We start from the raw sequence: 24097 nt of genomic DNA, 5'->3' as shown, positions 1-24097 counted from the left end.
GTTTGCTGAGTAATATTTACTCAACAGCAAGTGATTTTTGAAAAAGTAAAATCATTGTTGCCATAAATATTCTTAACCAGATTATAGCAGTGGAGGTCAAATTTGAGAACGATTTTTTGAGCAGCTACAATCATTGGAAGTACTTAGTGAGAAATGTGGGACTTTATCTACCATACATTATTCTGGCAAGTGAATTTGGAACACATGGCTGCCCAGCAAGGTCTTGGGAGCTGTCTTTTGATGCAGGTGATAGAAGACAGCTTGGAGGAGAATGACACAAAGTTGTAGAACTGGTTTTGGGAAAGGAAGAAGGGAAAACAGCAAAGTAAAGCCTGGACAGCTGGAACCAGCTTGGAGATACATATGGAAAAAAGCCTATCAATAGTTAATGACCTCTGGGCTTGAGTGAAGCTTCCCACAAAATGCCCGTAGTGAGCAGGGAAACCCAGGGTAGGTGCAGCTCTAATTAATGGTGAAATGTAGCTGTCAAAGCCCAGGGACCAGGTGAGGTCTGCAAGAGGCTGTGCTTGCTCTGGCATTCATTCATTTTATTAACGTTGTGGATGATGGAGGAGAAAGGGTGTTTATTAAATGCCTGGGGCACACCTTGCAAGGAGGTGCTATAAGCATTTCAGAGGACAGAACTAGAGTTCAGACTTACCTTGAGGAACTGAAGAAACTGTGAAAAATAGCAGCCAGTGCAATGAGATCAAAGTTCTGTGCCTGGGGGAATGGTGAGTGCCATGAAGAAAGGGGAGGGAAGAATGCCCAGGCAGGGATCCGGATTAGTGTTGGTCAGACACTGTGTTTAGAGCTGGCATTGCAGAAAGGACAAACATCTGGCTCAGGTGTTGGGAATGTTGTCTGTAGGGCACGTGGTAGTTCTGCTCTGCAGCTGGAGCCCTGAGTTCAGTTTTGGGCTCTGTAATCCAAGAACAATGTGGAGGAGACAACAGTGGTCAGAGGCTTAAAACACATGAGCTGTGCATGAAGGTTGAAGAATTTTACCAGTTTGTTTAGTCTGGAGAAGAAAAGAGGAGAGATAAGATAATGGCATTCAGATATGTAAAATGACAGCTTTGAGAGGAAAATAATAAGCCTTGCCTGTGTTCATATGAGTCAAATAAGGAATAACAGGCTTAAATGACAGCAGAGGAGATTGCAGCTAAACCCCAAGTGAAACTTTCTAGCAGTGGGGGATGTGGAGCTAAACACCAAGTGAAATTTTCTAGCAGTGGAGTCTTTTTGCACTGGCACAACTGTCAAAGGAGCCTCTGGAGCCGCTGTCACAGGAGGGTTTTTCAAAAAGAAAGAGTAAGAAAAGCACCTGTTGGGACTCATGGTAAGTTTGGTGCGTGACTGATGTGCCTGTGGGTGAGGGAGAGACAAGCTGGCCTCCTGGGGTCCCTTCCAGCTCTAATTCTGGGATATAAATTCAGTAACAAAGCTACAGTGGTGATTGAACAGCCTGCTGAAAGAGATTGGATAGATGAGGCATTTGGCTTACAGATACTCAGCATGCTGTGCTTTAAAATCTGCATCTCGTTCAAACCTATCTCTGGTTTCATATTCTCTTTTGTCTTTCCTCATATCAGAATCTTTTGTAAACGTAAGCATCAGCACTGAGTCACATTGTTTCCCAAAGATGAAACTTTTCCAAATACCAGCTCAGCATGAAATAGAAAAAGAGGTCTTAAAATTACTTTTCTAGCTCTGCAAAAGGAATTGGAACACATCATTCCTGACACTTCTTTTTAGAGTTACCTTGAGACTCTTCAATTCTCACCTATCTTACCTGGTACAAGTTTGTCTTCCATAGCATTTGTCTGCCTAAGAGTAATTTAAATGTAAAATTCATCAGCTGTTTGGACAGATGGATAGATAGACATAAAGAGTATTGTTTAAAAATAATCTAAGCAAAGCTGAAGAGAAGCTGGGGGGTTTTTTTCTTCTGCAGCCTGATTTCAGTCTGAGTACAAATTTGTCCTGATTTGTTGCTGTGTGTTTTACTTGAGTTTGGGGTAATTGTGGTGCTCACTGGTGCCTTGCAAAAGCAGAAGGCAGATGGGAGATTTATGCAGAAGGAGGGATGGTTTACAGGTAGATGCTTGTGGTGGTGATAGGAGAGAGAGCAAGGAGAGACATTAATATCTTTAAATGAGTGAGTTAAAGGCCTCAAGGAAATGGCAGATTCAGTCTTTATCACTTGGAGAATCTGCAATAAAAGCAGCAAAAACGTTTTCTTTCACAGGAGCAATCACAAGCACCTTGGGAAAGGTAGCTCTGGCCAAATGTTTGTAGTTGCTTTTTCATCCAATGTTGATTATTTTGTGTTAATTCACTCAGCTCAGGAACTCATCCAGCATTTGGTGCTTTATTTTGTATTCCCCCACTGAGGTTTCTGGTCACCAGCTTCTTCCAAGTACAGAAGATTTTGCTTCACCCAAAAAGAGGCAGAAAGCTGAAAAGAAAAACTATAATCTAATGTCCAATTTATCTTTATTTGGACATGAATGCTGGATGGGGAACTACTAGTGTTAGCCTCTGCAAAATGCCCTAGGTGTGTTTGTTTTCTTCTCTTTAGAAAAGAACAACCTGTATTTCCCGTGGACTTGCAAGCAGAAGTTGTTACATTGATAAAAACAAAAGCAAAAAAGGAAAATTTGTATGCCCCATAATGGTCCTAATGTGCACAAATGTTCGAGTGATTTTTGGAAGTGTTTCTTGGAAGTGTCTTAAGCAGAATTGTAGGGAAAAAAGTTAAAAAGGTAGAAACCTGTTGACATTATGGAAGTGAATTAACTTTGGTTTAAAAATAACAACAGGAGCAAATTATACTTTGATAAGTTCATAGGAATTCAGTGCTGTAGCAGCCAAAGTAAGTGTTACAAGCAGTGTAGTGCTTGACATAGATGTGAGGGCCACCTGCTTGGGAGTGAGTTAGAGGAAAGTTATGTAAGTTTATTATGGCACATCTAACTGTTGTCATGAAGATATTTTTTGGAAGGAAATTAAATTAAATATATTATGCAAAGATAAGAGAGCACTTTACCAGGTTTTTCTCTGACAATAGATGCAGGATTTGACTTCAGCTGTTATTTCTAAACAAGAAAGAAAAGTAGTAATGGTGATAGAGCCTTTACTACTTAAAGGCTTAGCTGTTCTTGGGCAACAATGATCAGGTAAAGCTTTGAAAAGCACTTTTTGGGGAGCAGATTTGTTGGTGCTTCCTTTGCCTTTCTTGAAATGTCTCAGCACCTTCAGTGAAAAAAAAAAAAAAGAGCCATTTTTCCTTTGGGCCATATTGTATTACTTCATCTGCAGGCACGAAACCCAGCTGATGTTCCCTGTGATAACTGTGAGCAATGGAAGAGCTCTTGGAGCCCTGCAGTGAGAGAAAGGGACTCTTCCAGGACTGCTGCTTCTCAGCCAGCAAATTCACAGCTTGGGGGAGGGCCTGATTTTGCATCTGTTGTGAATATTACATTGTTCTATTCTTCCTTGTTGTGTAAGGGATGCAAGTTGCCACAAGACAGTCCTGTTTATGCTTTGTGCCAAAGCAAGGCAGTAGTAATACAAGCTGGGGGAAATAGAAGCTGCTGCCCAGCATTATCCTCAAATTCATGCCATGATGTACATGTTGTAAAAGTAGCTTTCAAGTAATGATTGCAACATTATTGTAGCTTTAGGGTTCCTTAAAAATCTGCAACTTCAGCCACCTTGCATAGAATTTACTGGATTTTCTCCTCTTTTCTTGGCTGTTTCTTGAGTTCAATGCAGAGAATAAAAGCAAATCCCAGAGCTTTGTAATGCAGATGAAGGTTATCACAAGATATCTCATGGTTTGCTCAGAAGTCTTCTGTTGTAAAAGAGAAATGAAAACAGGTGTGATTTGATGCAAAGGTAGAAGGTGGGAGTGGCTTTGTGTTTTAAAGTCGGTTGTCCCAATGTTTTCTTTGCCCTGACTTTCTCCTCTGCTTCTCATTGTCCCTTTTTGAGCAATGGGCTCAGTCTTAGCAGTGAAGGGGGCTTCACTTTTTTTCCATGCTTCTCTATGGAAGCAACTTTAAAGTTAATCTTTTACCTGTTTTTATTCTTTTCCCAAGCCCTGACATCTTTATTATTTCTCAGTGACCTTTTCAAGTGCTGCTGTCTGTTGTTGTGCACTTGGACTACTTCTGTGCACAATACTAATGTTTCTTTTGGTGGGCTGTGCAAGCACTTTACTGAAGTATTTCCAACTTTGATGGTTGCTGTTTTCAGAAAGGGCAGTTTAAGTACTGTGCTACTGATACATAAAATCACTTGGGTTCTACTTTCTTCCATATCAAGGATTTTAAATTATCATAATATTACTGCTTTTTATCAAGCTCCATAGTAACATTATACATTTGCAAAGCTTTTGAGGGGAAAAAAATAAGAGTATTAATTGGTATGTTTTTTTAATTGTAAAGTAGATTTTTTCAATTTCCTCTGTGCATTTGTTTCTGTCGTTGATTATGTGCAGATTTTTGAGGCTTATGAAACAAAAAAGACGTGACTCCCTCACACGTGGAACTAGAATTTTCTATCTTCTTTGTATTTTTGTGGGGAATATAGAAAATTTTTATGCCTAGAAAGCAACTGCTTATCTCAGTTAACAGTGGATGAGTCTGCTCACAGTAAAAGATACACCCTGAACCAAGACCAGACAGGATGCAGAGATGCAGGGGGTGACAAATGAAGGCTGCAGGGCCTGTCAGGATCTCTGATACCTTAGATAAGTTGAGAGATATCTTACTCAGGAACTACAGTACCTGGAAAGATTCCACTGTGTATTTTAACTGACTTACTAGAAAAAACGATTCTGGCCCTACAAATAAAGCCTTTGTTGAAGCAAGTTGGAAAGGGAGTAAGATATATAGTATTTGGAGCACAGCAATTCTGTATAGTCAATATATTTTTGAGCTTGGGAACCTTTCACAGGCTTTTGGCAAACAAGCTTGCAACAGAGCCATAATTACATATTTCATAAAAGGAGTTCTCAATTTTTAAATACAGTGTGCTTGCCAGAGGTGATGGATGAACATGTAAGGGGAAGACTCCAAAGCAATAAAATGCATCTTTGATGATAGGAACACTGCAGAAATAGGAAGACTGTATAATAAGATAGATAAATACAGACAGAAGGAAAGAAGATTTCTTTGAGTAAATAAATGTTTTTAAAGCAATGTTTGCATGATTATCTGACCTTAATATCTTGTTTCTGAATAAATAATTTCTTGAAGTTTTTGTCTTTTAGACATAACCAAACAGAAATAACCTTACAAATGGAGCCAGCTTTTGTGACATTCCTGTAGAGCTGCCTGCAGTGTATTTACCTCTTGAGTAAATGTGGGGTACTTGACAGATCTCAAAGGAAAGAGCAGCAATTCACCTCAGGCTGGGAGCAGCCTAAAGTTACCTGTTTGATGACTGTTTAATGTCCCAGGTGTTTCTGAGCAAAGTGAGATGCCTTGCTGAGCAAAGTGTTGCCTTGGACATCTGCACAGGAGTGTTCATCCCCTTGCCATGAGCTCACAGAACCCCAGTTACCTTGTCCACTGTTTCTTAGTATATTAATTTTCTGGTTTGGTGGCTTGCAAGCAGCATTTATTGAAAACACTCTAACCACCACTCTCTATTTTCACAGGATTTCTGTTTTAATTTAATATTCAAAATTACTTACCTGGTTTCTCCTTGACCATTTGTGTGGTGTCAAACTGTCTGAATAACCCAAAATATAACTCTGACATACACTTCCAGAAGAATGAAGAGAAAATTAATTTTGACCTTCCATGATAAGCTCATCAGCACCTCTCAATCCTATCTCTGTAAGGAATACTTACTGCAAAGAACAATCTATTTAATTGATATCCATGGGATTCCATCCGGCCATAAGGATCTGCCCTTGTGGATTTGGTTGCTTCTGAGGTCTATGGAGGTGCAAAGATAAAACAGAGAAGCAGCTGTTTAAGTGAGTTACAGGATGTGAGAGCAGAGAGTAAACCAGCAAAGGTTATAAACATGAATTTATCTTCTTTGAATGATACATCAGCACACTTTTTGTTTGTCTTCTTAGGCTTGTCTTTTTCACTTAAATAGTGCTTTCATTCTTTCCATTGTTTGTATAAAGGTATAAAGTTGGGCATGGCATTGGACAGCATATTAAAACATGATGTAGCATAAAACACTGTGAAGCAGAAGTAATTGACATACATCAAAGTAAAAGAAAATAAATAAAGTATCAGAGTCCAAAGCCAGTCCCTGGGGAGTTCTTGTCCTGAGAGCCAGCAGCAGTCACAAGGCTGATTGGGTGACTCCAGACAGTCACTTTTGTATTCAGGTCATGCCTTGTCCTCTTCTTCAGTTACAGCTTCCACCAGATACAGTGTCCTCTCCCCAAGCATATCCTGACAAAAGTCAGGGTAAAGACTTTTCAGAAGGGGTGGTTAATGCACTCTGTATTGATATCACCAGTTGGAGAGGAAGAGGAAAAGATTAATCACTAAATGTGAAAACTGAAAATACATACGTGTTCAGAATTATGCCCAACACCTCAGGAAAAGGGTTGACTCTTTCAAGCTGCAGTGCTTTGTTTGCCAGGAATTAAATCTATTTGGAGGGGGAAGAGGAGGCACAGAACAATGTTTCTGCAGTCGATGTCATCTCAGAGAAAATACAGGTGGTGGCAGTTCCTAACCCCTTCTTGGATGATCAGCTACTCATTATGAAGTTGACTTGTGGCTAGAGGGGGAGTGATACCAGGTGATGCAGGAGGGCAGGAAAGGTGTCCATAAAGATGTATTCCACTATATTTAATGAAGTCTTGCCTTTACATAAGATTCTTAGCTCTTAAGGGTTCTATGCAAAATTATTTCAAAATAATTTTATCATTAGCTTTGTAATATCCCGACTCTTAATTCTTCTGTTTCTTTTTAATGTTGTACTGGAGAACTTTGAGGCCTTTCATTTTACTGAGCATATTTTGTTTTAAACTCAAAAACTCAAACAGTAATTACTGTATTAGTTAAATAATTTCAATATCATTTTTCTTGTATAATTTTCTGACATAGGAGTTTTGGAATTTGCTGTGGACATTTAAAGCAGAAATCTTGCATCAAGTCCTTTATTTTTCTCTTTTTGTTTTCCTTTTCATTTTAGTATAGGGTATGTCATGGTGAATGAATGATGGGTTTCTGTGAGACATCTTTCACAACAGTGATTTATTATTTAACATTACTTGGTCTCAGTCCATCTTCTTCCTGGCCACTGTGTAAGGTGTTCTTTAAGGCCAGCAGTACTGACTGCCTTGGAACAGGGCTTAGGGCTGCAGTGAGAACACTATGCACAGCCCAGTGTTGTGGTCTTGTACTCACTTCCCAGAAAACACCATTCCCTGGCACTAGTTAGAGCCAGAGCCCAAGGAATGAGTGTGGAAGTTGACTCACATGACTCTCCAGGTCACTGGCAAGGTCAGGTGCCAGGCATGTTCTGGGAAGATTTCTGGACCAGTGCATGGACACAGAGCTCCAGTTTCCAGGATGCAGTCAAAACTTGCCTGGAGGGTAGGAGGGCTGGAAATAGGTGCTTTTAGGTGGAGCTGAGAAATCTTTCACAAAGTGCTGAGGCTCCTGTTACAAGAGACCAGCTCTGGTTTGCCATGAGCAAGCTAAGAAGCTGCTGAATAGAAATAGCACTTTGCTGCAGAGAGAAGATTCAGTCAAAAGAGAATGAAGGAGCACTGTAGCTAGGACTCCAGGAATACATCTTTAAGGTAAACAGAAATACTTTCAAAACACTTCAGTGTCCTCTTTTGCATCAATGAAAAATATGCAACTGCTTTGGAAGGAACTAGCTGTCACCAGCTTGAGATAATCAGAAAACTGCTATTTTTCCAGCTTCCCATGAGCTTCCCAGGACAATCCCTCATAGGAAAGAGGATATTATATTTCTTTTTCTTAAGAGATAAAAGAGGGCTGATGACTAATACTGAAGTGAATTGTTGAGAGACTTATTTACTTAATTGAGCCTGGTTGTTTGGTATGTGTCCCAATTAATTCATTTTTGTTGTGACCATATTGAAGCAACCTACACCCTTGTGACCTTCTCTTATAATTATTACTATTTTCCTCATTTGAAGCACTGTTTTGATTATGTACTCAAAAAGCTCTGCTGAAACATCTGTAGCACTACCACAGAGTCAGATTTTTCCATTGTTTGGAACTCAAGGATAGCAATAAAAAGAATCCTTCTTTATTGAAGTTCTTAGAGGTTATGGGTCACTTACAGCCCTTAGGGGATGGGGGGTGTCTTCCTTTTTAATTTCACAAAATGAGTATTTTGAATAGGCAGAACTTGTTTTCTAACTAGATGTTCTTTTAAGAAAAATATGTTGGATGGTAGCACTCAGAGGTGGCTCAGAATTCCTCTGGTGTGAATATTGTACCTATTACAGGGTCACAGGAGAAAGAAACAACAGGGAGGAAGGGGTTGGCAACTATGGCCAGCCCTAAATTTGCTGAGATTGCTATGTGGACTCTCTGCCCCAAATGAGGCATTGTTTTTATTATTGCTTAAATTAAATACAGTATTTGACAGCTCTTAGCCTAAACCACAGTGGAGTTGTGTGAGAAGCTCTCTGAAGGAGAGACTCTCTCAGCCATGGTAGTCACATCTGCAGTGGTAGCTGACAGTCAGTACAAGGGGGGGTGTTTATTCCTCAGTGCTTCATGGGATGAAGATTTTCCTGTTTGTGCCAAGCTCCATTATGCTTATGCTCATTACAATGTTTTTGAACTCCTGTGCACAGCTCCTTTCCCCCCATTTACCTGGAAATCCCAGCCAAGTGGTTTTGCTCCATCAGGGCATGTTCACATGCACTGGTGGAGCTTGTTCTGGGCAGCAATTCCCAGGTTTAGGGAATGGTGCCCTGCCAGTGGCATCTTTCCTTCCAGTGGAACTAGAAGAATTACACCAAGCCCCTCACTGCTGGCTGCTGTGTTTAAAAAGTACCCGTGTAGTTCTGTGCACCTCTTAAAACAGCAGTCCCTTCTCCTCAGGCAACAGAACCCTTGCACAGGGTATTTTTTCACTCAAGACTTGCTGATGCTCTTTCTTTTATTGTTTTAAGTAGTACACTGCTTTCCTCAGTCTTTACCTGCTTTTTGCTCCATTCTGTCCGAATCAAAACTGGCCATGCTTTCAACTTCTAGAAGCATTGTGTAACCTTTTTCCCTCTTCTTCATTCCCAGTCCCTTTCTCTCGACTTCCTTACAAAGTGCCTTCATCTCTGTGCTCGGTGGGGTTTCTTTTTTTCTGTATTGCAGACTCTCTCTGTTCCTGAAACAATTAAAACCACTTATTAAAAGATAATAGCTCTCTCTAGGTCACAGTTTTTCAATAGCCCTCTGAGCTGCTGGGGATTTTGATGCCAGAGGAGAGCAGTGCTGGGTAGAGCTTACCTTGGAGGCCAGCCATATACTGGGGTGCTGTGTCCTTTGGTTTTAATGTTTGCCTGAGCAATCTTCTGGTCTTCAGAGTCAAGACTACTCGTGTGTGTGTGAAGATGTGGCACTTTAGAACATAGCTTTAGTGATGGACCTGGCAGTGTTAAGTTAATGGGTGGACTTGATCTTAATGGTCTTTTCCAACCTAAACGGTTCTACGATTCTATGTAGGAAACATTCCTGCCTCAGTAGAAAAGAAACGATCTGAAAATCTTCATTCAGCCATGAATAATAATCCAGTGTTAGACAGACCATTTCAGACCAGGCTTCTTCATGCACCAGGCAAAGGTGAGTGACTGAAAAAGCCAAAGGAGTGGTTGTTCCACAATACCATAATTAGAGGTTAATGCTTGCCCTGCTCACTCTTGATCTTCTCTCAGTACATAACCTGGTTTAACTCTTTGGCTGTGCCAATGTCCAGATCACTTTGGGTCAATATTCTGCTTTAGAAAGATGCTGTATGAAAGATTAATTTCCTTTCCAGCACTGGGAGTTTCCTTTCTGAATGAACTCATGTTCCAGATCACACAGTGTGCTGCCGAAGTGCTGCATTTTATATGACGCCTACAGGGCTCTACTGAATGAAATCTGCAAGTCTTCAGAGTTCTTAAGATGACTTTGTGTTTTTTGGCATAGAAGCAGAAAAGCTGGGGCTGGAGGTGGGAAATGGATTGCCATCTTGGAAATTTAACGACCAGCTGTTTCCCTGTGATGTGTGTGGAAAAGTGTTTGGTCGCCAGCAGACTCTGTCCCGGCATCTCTCACTGCACACAGGTAAGGCAGGGCTTACCTGTGGTTGTTACAGCACTCAGGAATTCCATGGGGTTTGTTTCAGGGAGGAGAAGGATGGTGAGGAGAGGAGTGTGTGAGCCATCCTCAGCCCACCTGGAGCAGAGCCAAGCACAAGAACAGGACACAACGTCAGAGTGGGCTTAGAGAGTGAACATTTTATTTCTTTGCAGCCTATGTGAAATTTCTCCTTACAGAACCTGCCCAGTTTGTCCAGGTTCCAGCACATCAGATTGTAGACACCAACTGGTAACCAAGCCTGATAATGGAGTTCTAAAGAGAAGGCACAGCCTTTTTTTTTGGACAATTTGGGGTTTTTTTGGATACAAATATCATTCACCTGATTAACTTTTTAAGTATCTCTGAACAACTAAAGACTTGGCCTTGGTGTTTTAGATCTGAAAGGATTGAATAACTCATCCATCTTGGCTCTCATCATACAGTTCTGAGAGGAACAGAGACTATTCTACCCCATTTCAACTTTCTTGAAGTGAATCTGCTTCAAATCAGCTGAGACAAACAGAGTTTTTAATGGAACATGCACTCTGTCAGCCCGGTGAGGTGCACTGCACAAAATAACACTCGGAAGCAAGAGATTCCCATGTAGTGCTGAGAAATCCTGTTGCTATAATGCCAGTATATGTTGTGCCATCCTGAAAAGGCTCAGATGCTCCATGGTCTAGTGGGGTTTCCTTAGTCCTAAGCTGCTTTATGGAATGCCTTTCCCCTCACACTTGTAGCATTGTATTTCAATTTTAGAGGAACAGACCCTCAAAGGAAAAGGTTGTAAAAGCTGACATAATGTTTGGTTATTTTAATCAACCCTTTGCAAAATGCAGCCTGGTGCATGCACAAAAACTGTGCTACCAGGATCTAGAAATTATTAATTTAAAATAAAAAAGAGGAGTATTTTAAATTGTGAAGCATCAGAAACGCACGAGGAATTAGTTGGGGTTTTTTTGACTGTTCTTTGAGTGACCTTATTCATTAGTTTATTTTTGGAACTGGACTGATGATTAGTGTTCCCCTTCCTCCTGCCCTCAGATTTTAATACAAAATCATCAACTATTAGCTCTCTGCAAGTGATCACATGGGCAACCTCAACAATAACTAAGTCCAAAAATCAAATAAAAGATGCTGGGTAAAGGAAGTAGTTGTAGACTATCGACCTGTTTCTCCACTGGCTTTGCTGCAGCTCCCGGAACAGCAGTTGTCCCAGTTTTCCAGTTTATAAAGTTTTATATTATCCGACACAAATGGTAGAGCAAATTAAAAAAGTTTTGCCCTAAACTACCTTCAAATTAGTTGGATTTTTTTTTCTGAGTAATTGCTGTGAACTCCTATAAACTTCTAAAATGTCGAGCTTCCAAAGCCGCTCACCCTGAAAGCCGCTTGGAGAAACCCAAAGGAATGCACGTTTGGTTACTGGCAGCTTTCAAAGCAGCTGGCTTCAGAACCGAGGTATGCACTCACATCTTCCTGCTCCTTTTTTCAGAAGAGAGAAAATACAAATGCCACTTGTGCCCCTATGCTGCTAAGTGCCGTGCTAACCTGAACCAGCACCTGACTGTGCACTCGGTGAAGCTGGTGAGCACCGACACCGAGGACATCGTCAGCGCCGTCACGGCCGAGGGCAGCGACGGAAAGAAGCACCCTTATTACTACAGGTGAGCGCCCCAACGAGGGCTGTGCACCCCATGTGCCTGCTGAGGGACATGTGACAGGGCCACCCTTGTGGTGCTGCGGGGTTGGAGCCATGACTGAAGTATTTGTCTTGCCCATGTCTGGCTTAGGATGAGCAGCGAACCCCGGCTGGCTGCTTCGTGCTGTTTGACTTGGCTGGCCGTGGGAAGGACTCGGGGGTTTGATTTTTTTTAAGTGGCTTTGTGAGGTAGCTGGGCTCTTAGAAATCTCTCTAACTTTTTAAGCAGTGTTCTTTTAAGTTTTGTGTTTGGAGACATCCCGTCATATATATGGATTCAGAGCGAATCGCCCAGTGCTTCCAGTTGCCTCTGATTGTTCCCTTGTCTTCGGCCAAATTTATGAAATCAAATAACTTAAAAGTGTTATCAAGAGTTGTTATATCAATCTACACATTTCCTCTGTTTGCTAGAAGTACATACATTCTGTGACAAACATGGTGAAAGAAAGAAAACCTTCAGGAGAATTTGCCTGAAAAATTGAAAGGAATTGCCCAGATAAAATGGATATTTAGACATTCTTCTTGTTGTATGCACTGTTGTGCACTCTGCAAACTGTGATGTGCACTCTAGTGGCCAAGCAGATTACCAAATCACTCTTACTTTTAGTCAAAGTGCCAAGAGCAGATTTAATTACAAAATCATAGAAGTAAGAAATAAATGAGACCTGCTGGATTAGATTATCTAGTACTTCCCCTTGGGAAAGCAAAATAATGCCCTGGAGTATATGCTTTTTCCAATCTTTCTGGCTTGTTTTAAATGTTAATGGCCTAATCAAAACAAGAGGAGGACTCTGCAAAGAAAGTTAAATTAAAGAGTCCTTTCCACTGCTTCTCAGTATCACTCTGTTTATGTGCTGGCTGCAAAATCTGTATCCCTACTAATTATTCTCATAGCTAAAGACTGCTGTTTTCCAGTCAAGCATAAGAAATGTTTGAACCCATTTCTACTTGCTTTCACTGAAACTGCCAGGCAGTTTTGCACAAGATCCCAGTTTGGCATGGGAACCATTCCAGGGCTCAAAAATCACTCCTGGAGTGTGCAGCAAGCTCTCTGTTTGTCAGTGTATCAGCTGTACTAAACATCTTGGCAAAGCTGCAGTGCCTCTTATTGCCCAAAGGAATCGGTTAGGTGATGCACAGCATCTGGAATCTGTAGTTTTTAATTAACTTTATGATTATTTAGCATCATTATAGCATGTACAGGATTGTTGCATTGTGCCTGCCCTTAATCACACTGGCATGGCCATCAGTTCAAAGGCAGTTCAGCAGACAAAAGAATTTTGCAGTGAACACTGAGCAGCGAGGAAGAGCAGAAAACTGTGCTGTTTCCTCTTGCAAATCTGGGTAAAGGCGATAGTCTTCTGTGTGTTGTTTGGTTTTTAATGTTTCTTTCACTCTTGAATTCTTTTCTGCCTGCAGCTGCCATGTGTGTGGGTTTGAGACAGAGATGAATGTCCAGTTTGTCAGTCATATGTCCCTCCACGTGGATAAGGAGCAGTGGATGTTCTCCATTTGCTGCACGGCGTGTGATTTTGTCACTATGGAAGAGGCAGATATGAAGGCTCATGTCAACAACAAGCACACAGGTGATGATCCCTCTCTCCCAGCTGCAGTGATCTCTGTCTTCCTTGCTTTTTAGGTGCAACCTTCACACTTCCCATTAGCACTCTGCATTCACTGAAATGCTTGCTAATTAAGGCCTGATCTCTCAAAGTTGAAGTGAATTGGACTCCAGCCAGGCAAATAATCTGGTACTACAGATCAATTTTCAAGCTTAGTGAAATAAATGAAGGACTACTTAGCCCTTCTTCTTCCTATTCCCCTTATCCCCCAAATCCCCTCCCTTGCTGGAGTCAGTCAAATATTTCATTTGTTTTTCTGGTTTACTATTTCATCAAAATCCTGCTTTGACTTCAGCGATCATAAGGTGACTTTGAGGGCTAATTGTGTGTACCTGGCCCTAAGTCTGAAATGAACATTTTGTTGAGCTTTGCTCCTCGCTGTGTTTGCCCCTACAGTCCATCAGTTTGGAATTTCACACTGATGTTTAGTTGACACTGTGATACAGCAATACCATAAATATACTTTATATTAAATAGCAGAAGAAGTTGTGCTTGCTCCTTGGTCCTGCTCACTTAATAGCCAAGGATAAGAGCAATAGCAGTTTTCAAACAAGCTCCATATGCTTAGTCCAACTAATGAAGTCTGGAATAATTTAAGGAGAAGAAAATTGGAATCCTTTTAATTAATTTCTCTTATAAGACCAGGCAGAAGCATTTTTGGTGCCACAAACTACTTACAACTACAGTTGTAACTACTACTAACTACTTACAGTTGTATTTACAATACGGAACCTGATTGCATCCAGCACAACTTTCCCATTGCTAAATTGCTTTTCTTGTCCTACCAGGAATAAAATTGGGAAAACAGGAGGGATGAAGAAGAAGGGAGAGAAGAATACAATTGGTTGTGTTCACAGATACATAAGTTAAATGGAACTACAGAAATATGAACTACTGGAAAGCTCTCAAGGGATTTTATGCCAGCATAGCTTTCAGCACTACTTCACTTCATAAAGAGGAGTTCAAGACAAATGAGAAACACCACCCATAGCTATGTGAAAAGTCTCAGAGCTCAAAAGTGAGCTGTGCTCTGCTGTATTTTTCTATTGTGGCTAAAAGATTGAAACTGCTGCTTGTCTTTTGAAGATAGGCAAAACCCCCTTGTTCTTCCTTCACCCTGCCTAACTGAGCCCCTCAGCTGGTGACGCAGCCAAATGCTCCCACATATGGCAAATAGAGAGTAAAAAATAGAATGGGTTTTCTGGGTCACTTGACTCCAGTTCCTTATCCTGTGATATTACAAGGTCATAAAGGGACTGTTTGTGAGGATAGGGCATATGCCTTCAAAGAAGTATCATTGTTTTAAACAAACTGTTTCAAGAGACAGGCAGCTGTAGATTTTCTTGCATTAAAGATTAGGGACCTTTTTAAAATTTCGTGGTGTTACAGTGTGTCGTGGTGATAATCAGAATACACATACATTGTTCTTGTCCAGAACTGCCCTCTATCTGAAACAGCAGTCTGCATTTTTGTCCCTCCACCTTTCATCCCTCCTTCCACAGCATTTATTTCCTTCGTACATTTCTGGAGAACAATGCTCTCCCCTCCAAATGTACACTGAGTCTTTTCCTATATGGAACACAGTTTTCCTGCTGTACCAATCCCTCACTGCCTATGTTCTTGTTGGAATCCCTGCTTTGGACATATGCAATCACAGCTGTACATGCTGAAATGAAATAAGCAGTGGTGGCAGTGCAAACCAGCAGCAGCTACTGGGAATAGGTCACACAATAACATTCCGTGATCACATTTACCTTCCTTGAAGGCTCCCCAACACTGATTGCTCATATTCATCCTTTGTTCTGCTCGAATTCTACTTTTGTTTTCCTTGACTGTTTCCAACCTAAGCATTCTCATTTGTTGCAAAAATTCTTGTTACTGGCCCTTCAGGTCATAACCTTGTTCTCTGTGCTATTAAATTTCATTCCATTTGTGTTACTCTTGTCCCCAAGGTCAGTGAATCTTTCTGTATGAAATCCAGTCATCCTCCCTACTGGCAGCTTGGGTCATCAGATTTCATTAGTGCATTCCTACGTTTTTATCTTAAAGGTGCCACTCATCAGTTTGAAGTTAAGCACACAGGTGCTGGTGTTTGCAGAGCTCTTGATCAAGGAATTGCATCACATGGAGAATTTGAAATTTTAGGGAAGTCTCCTTTTAACACAGTTGTCATCGAACCAGGACAAGGGTGGGAGGGAATAATTTCCCCATCCTTGCCTTGTTGGCTCATGGCAGTTCTCAAATGGGAACTCTCCCTCTTGTCCAGTTGTAGTGTGTGATAGGGTTTGGAGTTTGGATTTCATACACTTACTGCACAGTTAAGGAAGCTCTGCTTTCTTTCTTTCATGAAGAAGCTTTATCTCTAGGTCCAGTGAAAAAACATGCTTTTCAATTATCTTTGAAAGGAGATTCTAATAAAAGCATATAAATCTTGAGATCACTCTGTTACCTCTGTTACTGAGGATGCTCTTCAGTACAATGAGGGAAATTATTCTCCTTTACCCTTCATCCCAAATTTACTCACTGGACCCACATAAATGGAAAGGTGGGGGAAGTTTAGCTTGGACCAGTAGGTACTTTTGGTTTCTGCCCCTCTAAGCTATAGAAATTTTGTTTCCTTTCTGAGTGACAAGCTTTTGAACTCGAGGGGTTCTCTTGGGATTTTTTTCAGTAACAAGGTAGAATTGCATGATCCCTTTCACTGCCATCACAGAAACACTCAATGGCAGGATAAACTGAGAGATGTACTGTGGTTAAACACTAATAAAAAGGAAGGAGATCCAACGGTTTTTTTAATCAGCTCAATTAATTTCAGAGTTGTTTTGAATTAACTTTAAATATAAGTACTTCCTGAATTTTAAAACAGAATCATGGAGGCTCCATCTAATCTGATGAACTATTGTTCTTTGTTTTCAGCTGAAGAGAGAAAGACACCCAGTGAATCTAACAGTCCGTCTTCATCTTCGCTGTCAGCACTAAGTGACTCTGCCAACAGCAAAGAAGATGCAGATATAACCCCAAAAAACAAGGGGTCAAACAACCTGCTGGTCATTTCTGTAGTGCCTGGTAGTCAGACCTCAGTGAACACTGAAGAGAAGTCAGAGAAAGGTAAAAAAATTGTTTAACAAATACAAACTCTGACTCTATGCAGTCAATCTGGCCACAGTGTAAGGACCATGTTTTCCTGTTCTATTTTTCAGGCTTTGAATGTGTTTTCTGTAACTTTGTCTGCAAAACAAAAAATATGTTTGAGCGTCACCTGCAGATCCACCTGATCACACGGATGTTCGAGTGTGACGTGTGCCACAAGTTCATGAAGACACCTGAGCAATTACTGGAGCACAAGAAATGCCACACTGTCCCCACCGGTGGGCTCAAGTAAGGAAAGCAAGTACACAAACTTTTACTGTGTTAAGCACCTTAATACTGTGGGGATTGGACAAAAGGAAGTCAGTCAGAAGGGGTTGGTTAACTAATAATCCGGATTTGGGGCTTCCTTGTATTTACATGACCCAAGGCCTGTCCTTCAGGCTTGCATCATTACAGCAGATTGGTGACCTAGCAGCAGAGGAGTGTAACAAACTGTGGTCCTTTCCCCGTTCAAGTTAAAGAGGAGACAATATGTGATGGGTCCTACAGAGAATGAGGCAGTACTGCAAAGAGCTTTTGGCAGAATTAGGGTTTGTTTCCAAGACATCAGAGCAAAAAGAAGCGCCCAGCACAGGCTCTGTTTTGCACCTAGTTCAAAGAAACTAAATCCTGTACAGCCTCTGCAACTAGGTATGAAATTACAACCTTAAAGGTTTTAGCCCCTGTATACTCAAATCCAAAGTAATTTCTCTCCAAGAATGATTAACTTGGATGCTTTCTGCTTTGTTTGTATGCCCCACAACAATCACTGTTGTATAAATTGATGTGTAATGAGTAATACAGTCTTTTAAGATAAAAGCCCTTTGGTTTTGGCTGTGGTGGTGTCCTTTAAGGTCTCCTGGTGCAGAGCAGTGTTTCTGGAGAATGAGTGTGCCCTTATGTCAAAGTCAGACCCCAGAGGGAAGGAGGGGCTGCTGGGGCCATATGCTTGCTCTCTGGGCAGGCAGTGAAAAATGCACATCCCTGGTCTCTGTCTGGTCCAGCTGCTGCAGGAGAAAAGGCTGGAACCACTTGGAGCCCAGGTAGGATGGAGCACAGAGCTCCCAGCTTCTGCTGCTGTTGCAGAGCAGACTGATGTTCTCCGTGCGCTGTGGCTGGGATGTGAGGAGCGCCCCACGTCCAGCATTGCCACGTGCAGCTCCCTCGGTTTGTGCTGCAGCTTTGGAAAACTGGTCCTGTTTGCCAGGCAGCCTCTGGTCTCCAGCTCAGTAATTCCACAGACTGGGATCTGTGGTCACTTGAGATGAGATGACTGAATCTGGGAAGAAGACCAGATTGAGAAACAAGCAGTGTGTCAGAAAGACGGGATGTCTGCCTTGGACATACAGGGTGCACATTTGGTTTAAGCTGCGTAAAATCTGTTCTATTTACCAAGGAAGAAACATGACAATAATATGACTCAAGTCTTCCCGACAGAGTGGGTTTCTCAGTCTATATTCCTGCCCAACTCAAGTAATAGTTAGGTATCTTGAAAGCTGCATCTAAGAAAAAGCTCTGATTTATTTTTTTTTAAGGCATCCAGAAGAGCCTGAAGAGATCTAAGTAAATTGTATTTTTCTGTCTCCTGTTTGCTGTGGGGGAAGAGAAAAAAAACATGATTCTTCCAGCTCCAGGTCAAAATCTGAGATTCTGATCCAGAGAGCACCCAGCCCAGGAGAGGTATGTGTGCATTGACAGCCAAGTCCTCTGGTGAAAGAGATAATCACATTAGAAGCCTCAGTGACAGGCTCCCTCTCTGGATCAGAGTACTTGATGTGCATCAGGAAATGTGTCCAGGTGTTTTAGTATCTCTGTCCTCCTGTTACTACTCACTTTCCTCCAAAATCTCTTGATTAACTTGTAGAGTAATATTATACCTGTATTTGCAACCAAATGTAGCAAGGAAAACACGCATAGGGAGAGAGAGAATCTCAGCTTAGAAATTATCCAGAATGCCAGAACACGACTAGCAGACCTGCTAGACAGTGAATGCAGATGTGTGGCACCTAGGGATGTTGGAAGACAGTAGCCAGCTCCCTTAGCTGTAAGTTTTTATCCAGCCCTCCTCTCTGAGCTCACCAGTTCCATGTGGAAGGTGCGTGTTTGGTTCAGTACAGAGATCCCTGGCAGGGAGCTCTCCCCACCAACTTCCTCTCAGCTGCACCAAGCAACAGTGGGTGTGCTTTGGGTTTGGTGGGTGGCCAGGCTTGTTCAGTGTGCATCTCAGGCTTCTTTCCAAACTTTCCTGATTCCCTTCTCGGCCCCTCCTGGCTCAGGAGCTGGGGTGAGGCCCTTTGCCATGTCCACCCCAGGCCAGATGCTTGCTGCTGTGAGTAAGCAGAACCCACATCCTGTTCCTACACAGGAGCAATTCCTGCCATGTGGCAGAGGCGGCTGTAGGCAAACACTGCCAAGCACAGGCCCCTTTCAGCATGGCTAACTCATCTCCCAGAAATGGGAGTCCCTACAAATCATCCTAACAGCCTGGCTTTCAGCTGCTCCTAGCAGGATACCCAGCAAGCTTATTGTTCAAGGTCACATAAAAGGGAATTCCTAAGCTTTTGCTTTACGTGTGGTATTACAAGTTTATTCCATCTTTACTTAAACAGCTGTTTTCATACTCATCTGTAAACATTCACTTTAAACCACTTCTTAATGGAAAAAATGGCCAAAGTGACTTCGTGCAAACACTAGGAATCGTTACACAAAGTACCTGTGCATCAGTCACCCACCCTGTACTTCCCGGCCTGCTTTGGGGGAAGACCCCATCAAGGTAAGCCAGAAGATTAAAGGGATGCTCCTTCAGAGTGAATCAGTGTTTTCCTAGGAATGCCATTAAATGGGCAAACCTCCTATAAGTAGAGATGTGTCAAGGTGAACCAAGTATTGGAAAGAGGTTTCACAGGGAGAACTGAGTGCATTTTTCTCCTCAGTAGGTCAGAAAGGGGCTGAGCACCAGGGTTGAAGCAGGAAAGCAGGTCTGCCACCTGAGTGACTCTTTTCTTTGTCCCTGCCCTTCCTTGCTGTGTTGCCAGGTGCCCATTCTGCATCTACTCCACGAACCGCCCTGCAGCCATGGAGTGCCACCTGAAGACTCACTACAAGATGGAGTACAAGTGTCGGATCTGCCAGACGGTGAAAGCCAACCAGCTGGAGCTGGAGATGCACATCCGAGAGCACCGCCTTGGCAACCATTACAAGTGTGACCAGTGTGGCTACCTGTCCAAGACGGCCAACAAGCTGATCGAGCACGTGCGTGTCCACACCGGCGAGCGCCCTTTTCACTGTGACCAGTGCAGCTACAGCTGCAAACGCAAAGACAATCTCAACTTGCACAAGAAACTGAAGCACGCTCCACGCCAGACCTTCAGCTGCGACGAGTGCCTGTTCAAGACTACCCACCCTTTTGTCTTCAGCCGCCACGTGAAGAAGCACCAGAGTGGGGACTGCTCCGAAGAGGAGAAGAAGAGCCAGTATTCAACCTCCAAGGAAGCCAGTCCGCTCCTACCAGTGAACAGCTCCAGGAACCTTCTGTCACCCCTCTCAGTTATGTCTGCCTCCCAGGCTCTGCAGACAGTAGCTATGTCAGCTGCACACGGCAGCGGGGCAGAGCCAAACTTGGCAGTGAAAGCCTTGGCCGTCAACGGCACTTCCCTGTGCTTTGATAAATACTGGAACTCAGAGTTTGCCCACCTTATTCCTTTAACAATGTTTTTCCCCAAAAACCACTACGATCTCACATTCCATCCACCCAGACCTCAGACTGCACCGGGAGGTGCCTCTTCACCTAAACACTCCTTCCTTGCCTACCTTGGACTAACAGAAAGGGCAGAAACTGTCTGAGGGCAGTTGCATTCTGTACCAAAAATCCCCCAACAAACCCAGCAGGTTATACATGGCTGCAAAACGTAGCCCCAAGAGGTAACGAACACTTGTACTATATCATTAGTAAGGTTTAGCAAATGGCTCTGTGTGTATACTTATTGCATTGACATGAAAGCTGCTTTATTAAATCTCCAAGAGGTGACCTACTGCATACTTCTACCTTCAGAGGCATGTTCCCAGTACTCTTATCTAAGAAACTATTTTGTCTTGTTAAGCTGAAAAAAAAAAGAGTGTCCTTATTGGCAATCAGCACTTGTAAGATGACATATTGATGCATTTTATTTTTGGGCTTTGTGTGCGTGCGGGTGTGTGGAAGAGAGGCTGCCTGTAGTGTGCCATGACATTGCTTTTGCACATCCCTTGGATTGGCTTATTTAATCATCCTTCTTCTCCCCTTTTCACACACTCTCTCCCTGCCTTCCCCCTGCCTCCCCCTGAACTGTGGAGCTGTAGAAGGAGCAATGTTTGGGGTGGGGCAGGGGGAGAACCAGTGTGTTATTTCAATGCTGTTTGCAGCTTCCTTTAGTTGTTTGACGCCTTGTATTCATTTGTCAAGGTTTGAGGATTTGGGGTGGAACTGATGAGGAAAAAAGTTGCTTTCAGCACTGCAGGATGAGAGCAATGAAAAGAGTATGTATGTCCACACATACACATGCAGTGTGTGCAGCCACACAGCAGGTCCAATTCTCAGCTCTTACACAGGTGTGACAAACACCTGCCTCTGGGCCACAATGTACATCTTTTGTTTTAAAAGGGCATATAAATATTATATATATATACTGTGTTATGCAGTGGTTACCTTTTAGTTTGCAGGAACAACTTGTATAACTAGAATTCTATGGTGGAAAAAAAAATCCAACAAGGGGATTTAAAAAAAGGGTATGGTAAATTCTGGGTATAAATACTCAGACTAAAAAAAAAAGGCAGTTTTGCACAGTGCTTTAGTCTTGCACTAGTTTGTTTCTCACTTGCAAAAAAAAAAAAGAAAAAAAAACAAATTGTGGGCTGAAGTTATAAGACTGTTTATTTGAAAAGGTACCAGTAACTTCTTTGAAATATAAAGCTATAAAAAGATGCTTTTGGAACCATAAAGTTCTCTTTTATACCCTCACTATTTCAATTGTACTTGCAAATTTGACAGTCCTCTCGCTCCCCTCCATGTCATCAGTAATACTTTATTCCTTTCTGTTGATGGCAGATAGAGTGTGTCCTGCTAGGAAGCTAACTTTGTACTTATTTAATGCTCCTACTTGTGGTCATTAAAATGACATGTTATATGTAGCACTTTATTGCAGGAAGAAGCAAATGCAGATCGGTTGTATAACCTTTGTTAATCTCAAAATGCCAAGAGTGATATTAATGCAAGAGAAGCTAACTGACTGTTAATTGATTTCTGTTCCTTAGACAATTTAATATGTGGGAAGAAAGATTGGGATTAAAAGCACTCTGTTTTACAATTGGAAGTATAAAATGTGAAGCAATTTAAAATGATCATGTGACATACAGGAATGCCTTCATACTGAATTCTTGTTTTCCATGGTGTCTCTTGGATTTGGATCTGGCTATCTTTTACCAGCTATTAGAAGTGTCTGACTTAGCTTTTGCCACAGTCCTTTCCTGTCCCTTGGCCAAGCCACTGTAGGAGGTGCCCCGAGTCACATCTCTCATGCTGTCTACCCACCCTCGTGCTGTCCTGAAGGAACTTCCTCTGCAGGTTGTTGTGGGATGGAGAGATCCAACCAGCCCTTGTTCATGACAGCAGGAAAGCAACGACCCAGTTCAGGAAGGCATTTCTTGTCCACAAGGGCTCTTAGCCATATGGACAAGTAGAAATGTAACTCGATCTTCATTAGTTCTTAAATGAAGCTTATGTAGAAAGACTTTCTGGATGCAAAACTTGCATCACTTTAACCTATTTGCAAGATTCCTACATTTGTTTTGTACTGAGATGGCCAAACTGTCATGACCAAATTCTTCCTGTTTGTGGAGGACATCCTAATCTGCGCACTCCTGTTACCACACTGGAAGCTAGTTACAAGGGGAAAATATCCAAAATCATAGCAGGTTATTATTTGGCATTATTAATTACAGGACAGAGAAGTCTCACCATTTGTTTACATTCCAGCAGACAGTTTTGGTTCTAAAGAGCACTTGGCGGTTCTGTCTATGCAGCGAAGAAAACCCATCGGCTCCAAACTGCATGTAAACCTTTGTGAACAGCTTACCTAACTCAGGGCCCTGCTCACCAGGCTTTACTCCATCAGAGTTCCTGCTCACACCTCCCTGGGAGTACAGACAAAATAGAAAACACTGGGTTGGTAAGTACTCAGAGCATACAATAGTTACTATCGTGACAGCATGAAATTTGCAATGTGTATCCAGCAGCTCTGCCAGTTCTGTAAAACACACTCCACACGCATCTCTGACCACAGCACAGAAAACCAAACACTCCCAAATCAAAAAGCTTGTTTTTCACACCAACTACAAGTAAAGTACAGGAGGAAGAAGGAGGAATGTTGTAATAATAGGCCACTGTATCCAAACCAAATGGCAGTTTAAATGGGGCTGGGAACTTCCAAGAATGAGCTGCCCACATGTGACCGCCATGTGTTTTGACCACGTTCCACTGCACCAGTATCTGACCTGGCAATGTTTAGTGTACCTGGGAAATTTGTCTAGCACTTTGGAAAGGATAAATTCATTCTTTCTGGCAAGTTGTAGAAGTTTTCTCTGTAAGGAAAAGTGTGTTAGGAGGTTTTTATTTTTTTAAGAAAAAAAAAATACACTATTTATCAGAGCTCTTGCATACTAAAATAATTTGTTTGCAGTTCAAGACTAAAGACAGGAATGATCTCCAGAGGTTCCCCCTACTGATCAATGACCAACAGTTCTGATAAATTCCCCCACCATAAAGGCAATTTCATACTGGTTTTCACTATGCATTCTTTAACGAAAGCTGGCGTGTTTTTTTCCATTCAGTAATTCAGTTGAAGTTCTCAGCACTTTTTTCTTTCTTCCTTTTTTTTTTTACTTGTTGTATTATGTTCAAGTATCATTGTATCAAGGTTTGTGTACATTAATAAAAATTTGTATTGTATAAAGCTTTTTGCATTATAAGGCTGTACAGGGTCATTTTGACAGTAACTGGTATATTTCTTTGCATCTTATGTTGCATTGCCAATTTCTAGTGTATCCAGTTTGGAAGTACAATATACTCTAATTAAAAAGGTTGGCTATATATTCTGGTTTCTTTTGGTTCTTCCTTCCTCTCTTTTTTTCACCTTAACTATATTTAAAGTTGATTTTGAGGGAGGGGAAGAGGATTCTCCTACAAGACAAGAAGATAATACCTGCCTTTTTTTTTCTTCTTATCAATGATATTAATCTTCAATTTTGAGATTGAAAAGGAAAGCTCTGGCTCTCCCTTCTGATGGAGAAATACA

At 41.8% G+C, this 24097-nt stretch overlaps 1 protein-coding gene and 1 long non-coding RNA gene across 6 annotated transcripts in view; one reads left to right on the top strand and one right to left on the bottom strand.

Annotated features, from left to right (window-relative positions):
• ZNF827 (zinc finger protein 827) overlaps positions 1-23892 on the top strand; it is a 99119-nt gene extending 75227 nt beyond the window's left edge. Inside the window, exons 9-15 of one of the 5 annotated variants that reach the window (XR_015803347.1) lie at positions 10164-10301; positions 11812-11983; positions 13438-13604; positions 16557-16748; positions 16841-17018; positions 18305-18449; positions 19379-19948. Coding sequence is in view for 3 of the 5 variants with exons in the window: in XM_088164079.1 (XP_088020205.1) it covers positions 10164-10301; positions 11812-11983; positions 13438-13604; positions 16557-16748; positions 16841-17018; positions 19805-20612 (1655 nt within the window). In the remaining 2 variants the exon portion in view is untranslated. Of the gene's footprint in view, positions 1-10163; positions 10302-11811; positions 11984-13437; positions 13605-16556; positions 16749-16840; positions 17032-18304; positions 18450-19378 lie in introns of all 5 variants that reach the window. The other 4 variants (XR_015803348.1, XM_088164079.1, XM_088164080.1 and 1 more) reach the window with 4 other exon arrangements.
• LOC148224037 (uncharacterized) lies at positions 4965-10168 on the bottom strand. Its single transcript, XR_015803349.1, has 3 exons — positions 9483-10168; positions 9179-9360; positions 4965-6480 (listed from the first exon to the last, which is right to left on the bottom strand). It is a non-coding gene; the product is annotated as an uncharacterized LOC148224037 (long non-coding RNA).
• Positions 23893-24097: the final 205 nt, after the last annotated feature.

This window comes from Sturnus vulgaris, chromosome 4, assembly GCF_052056855.1.
Source record: "Sturnus vulgaris isolate bStuVul1 chromosome 4, bStuVul1.hap1, whole genome shotgun sequence".
NCBI lineage: Eukaryota > Metazoa > Chordata > Aves > Passeriformes > Sturnidae > Sturnus > Sturnus vulgaris.
The sequence above is the reverse complement of the archived record's forward strand: the minus strand, read 5'-3'. Positions and strand labels throughout refer to the sequence as shown.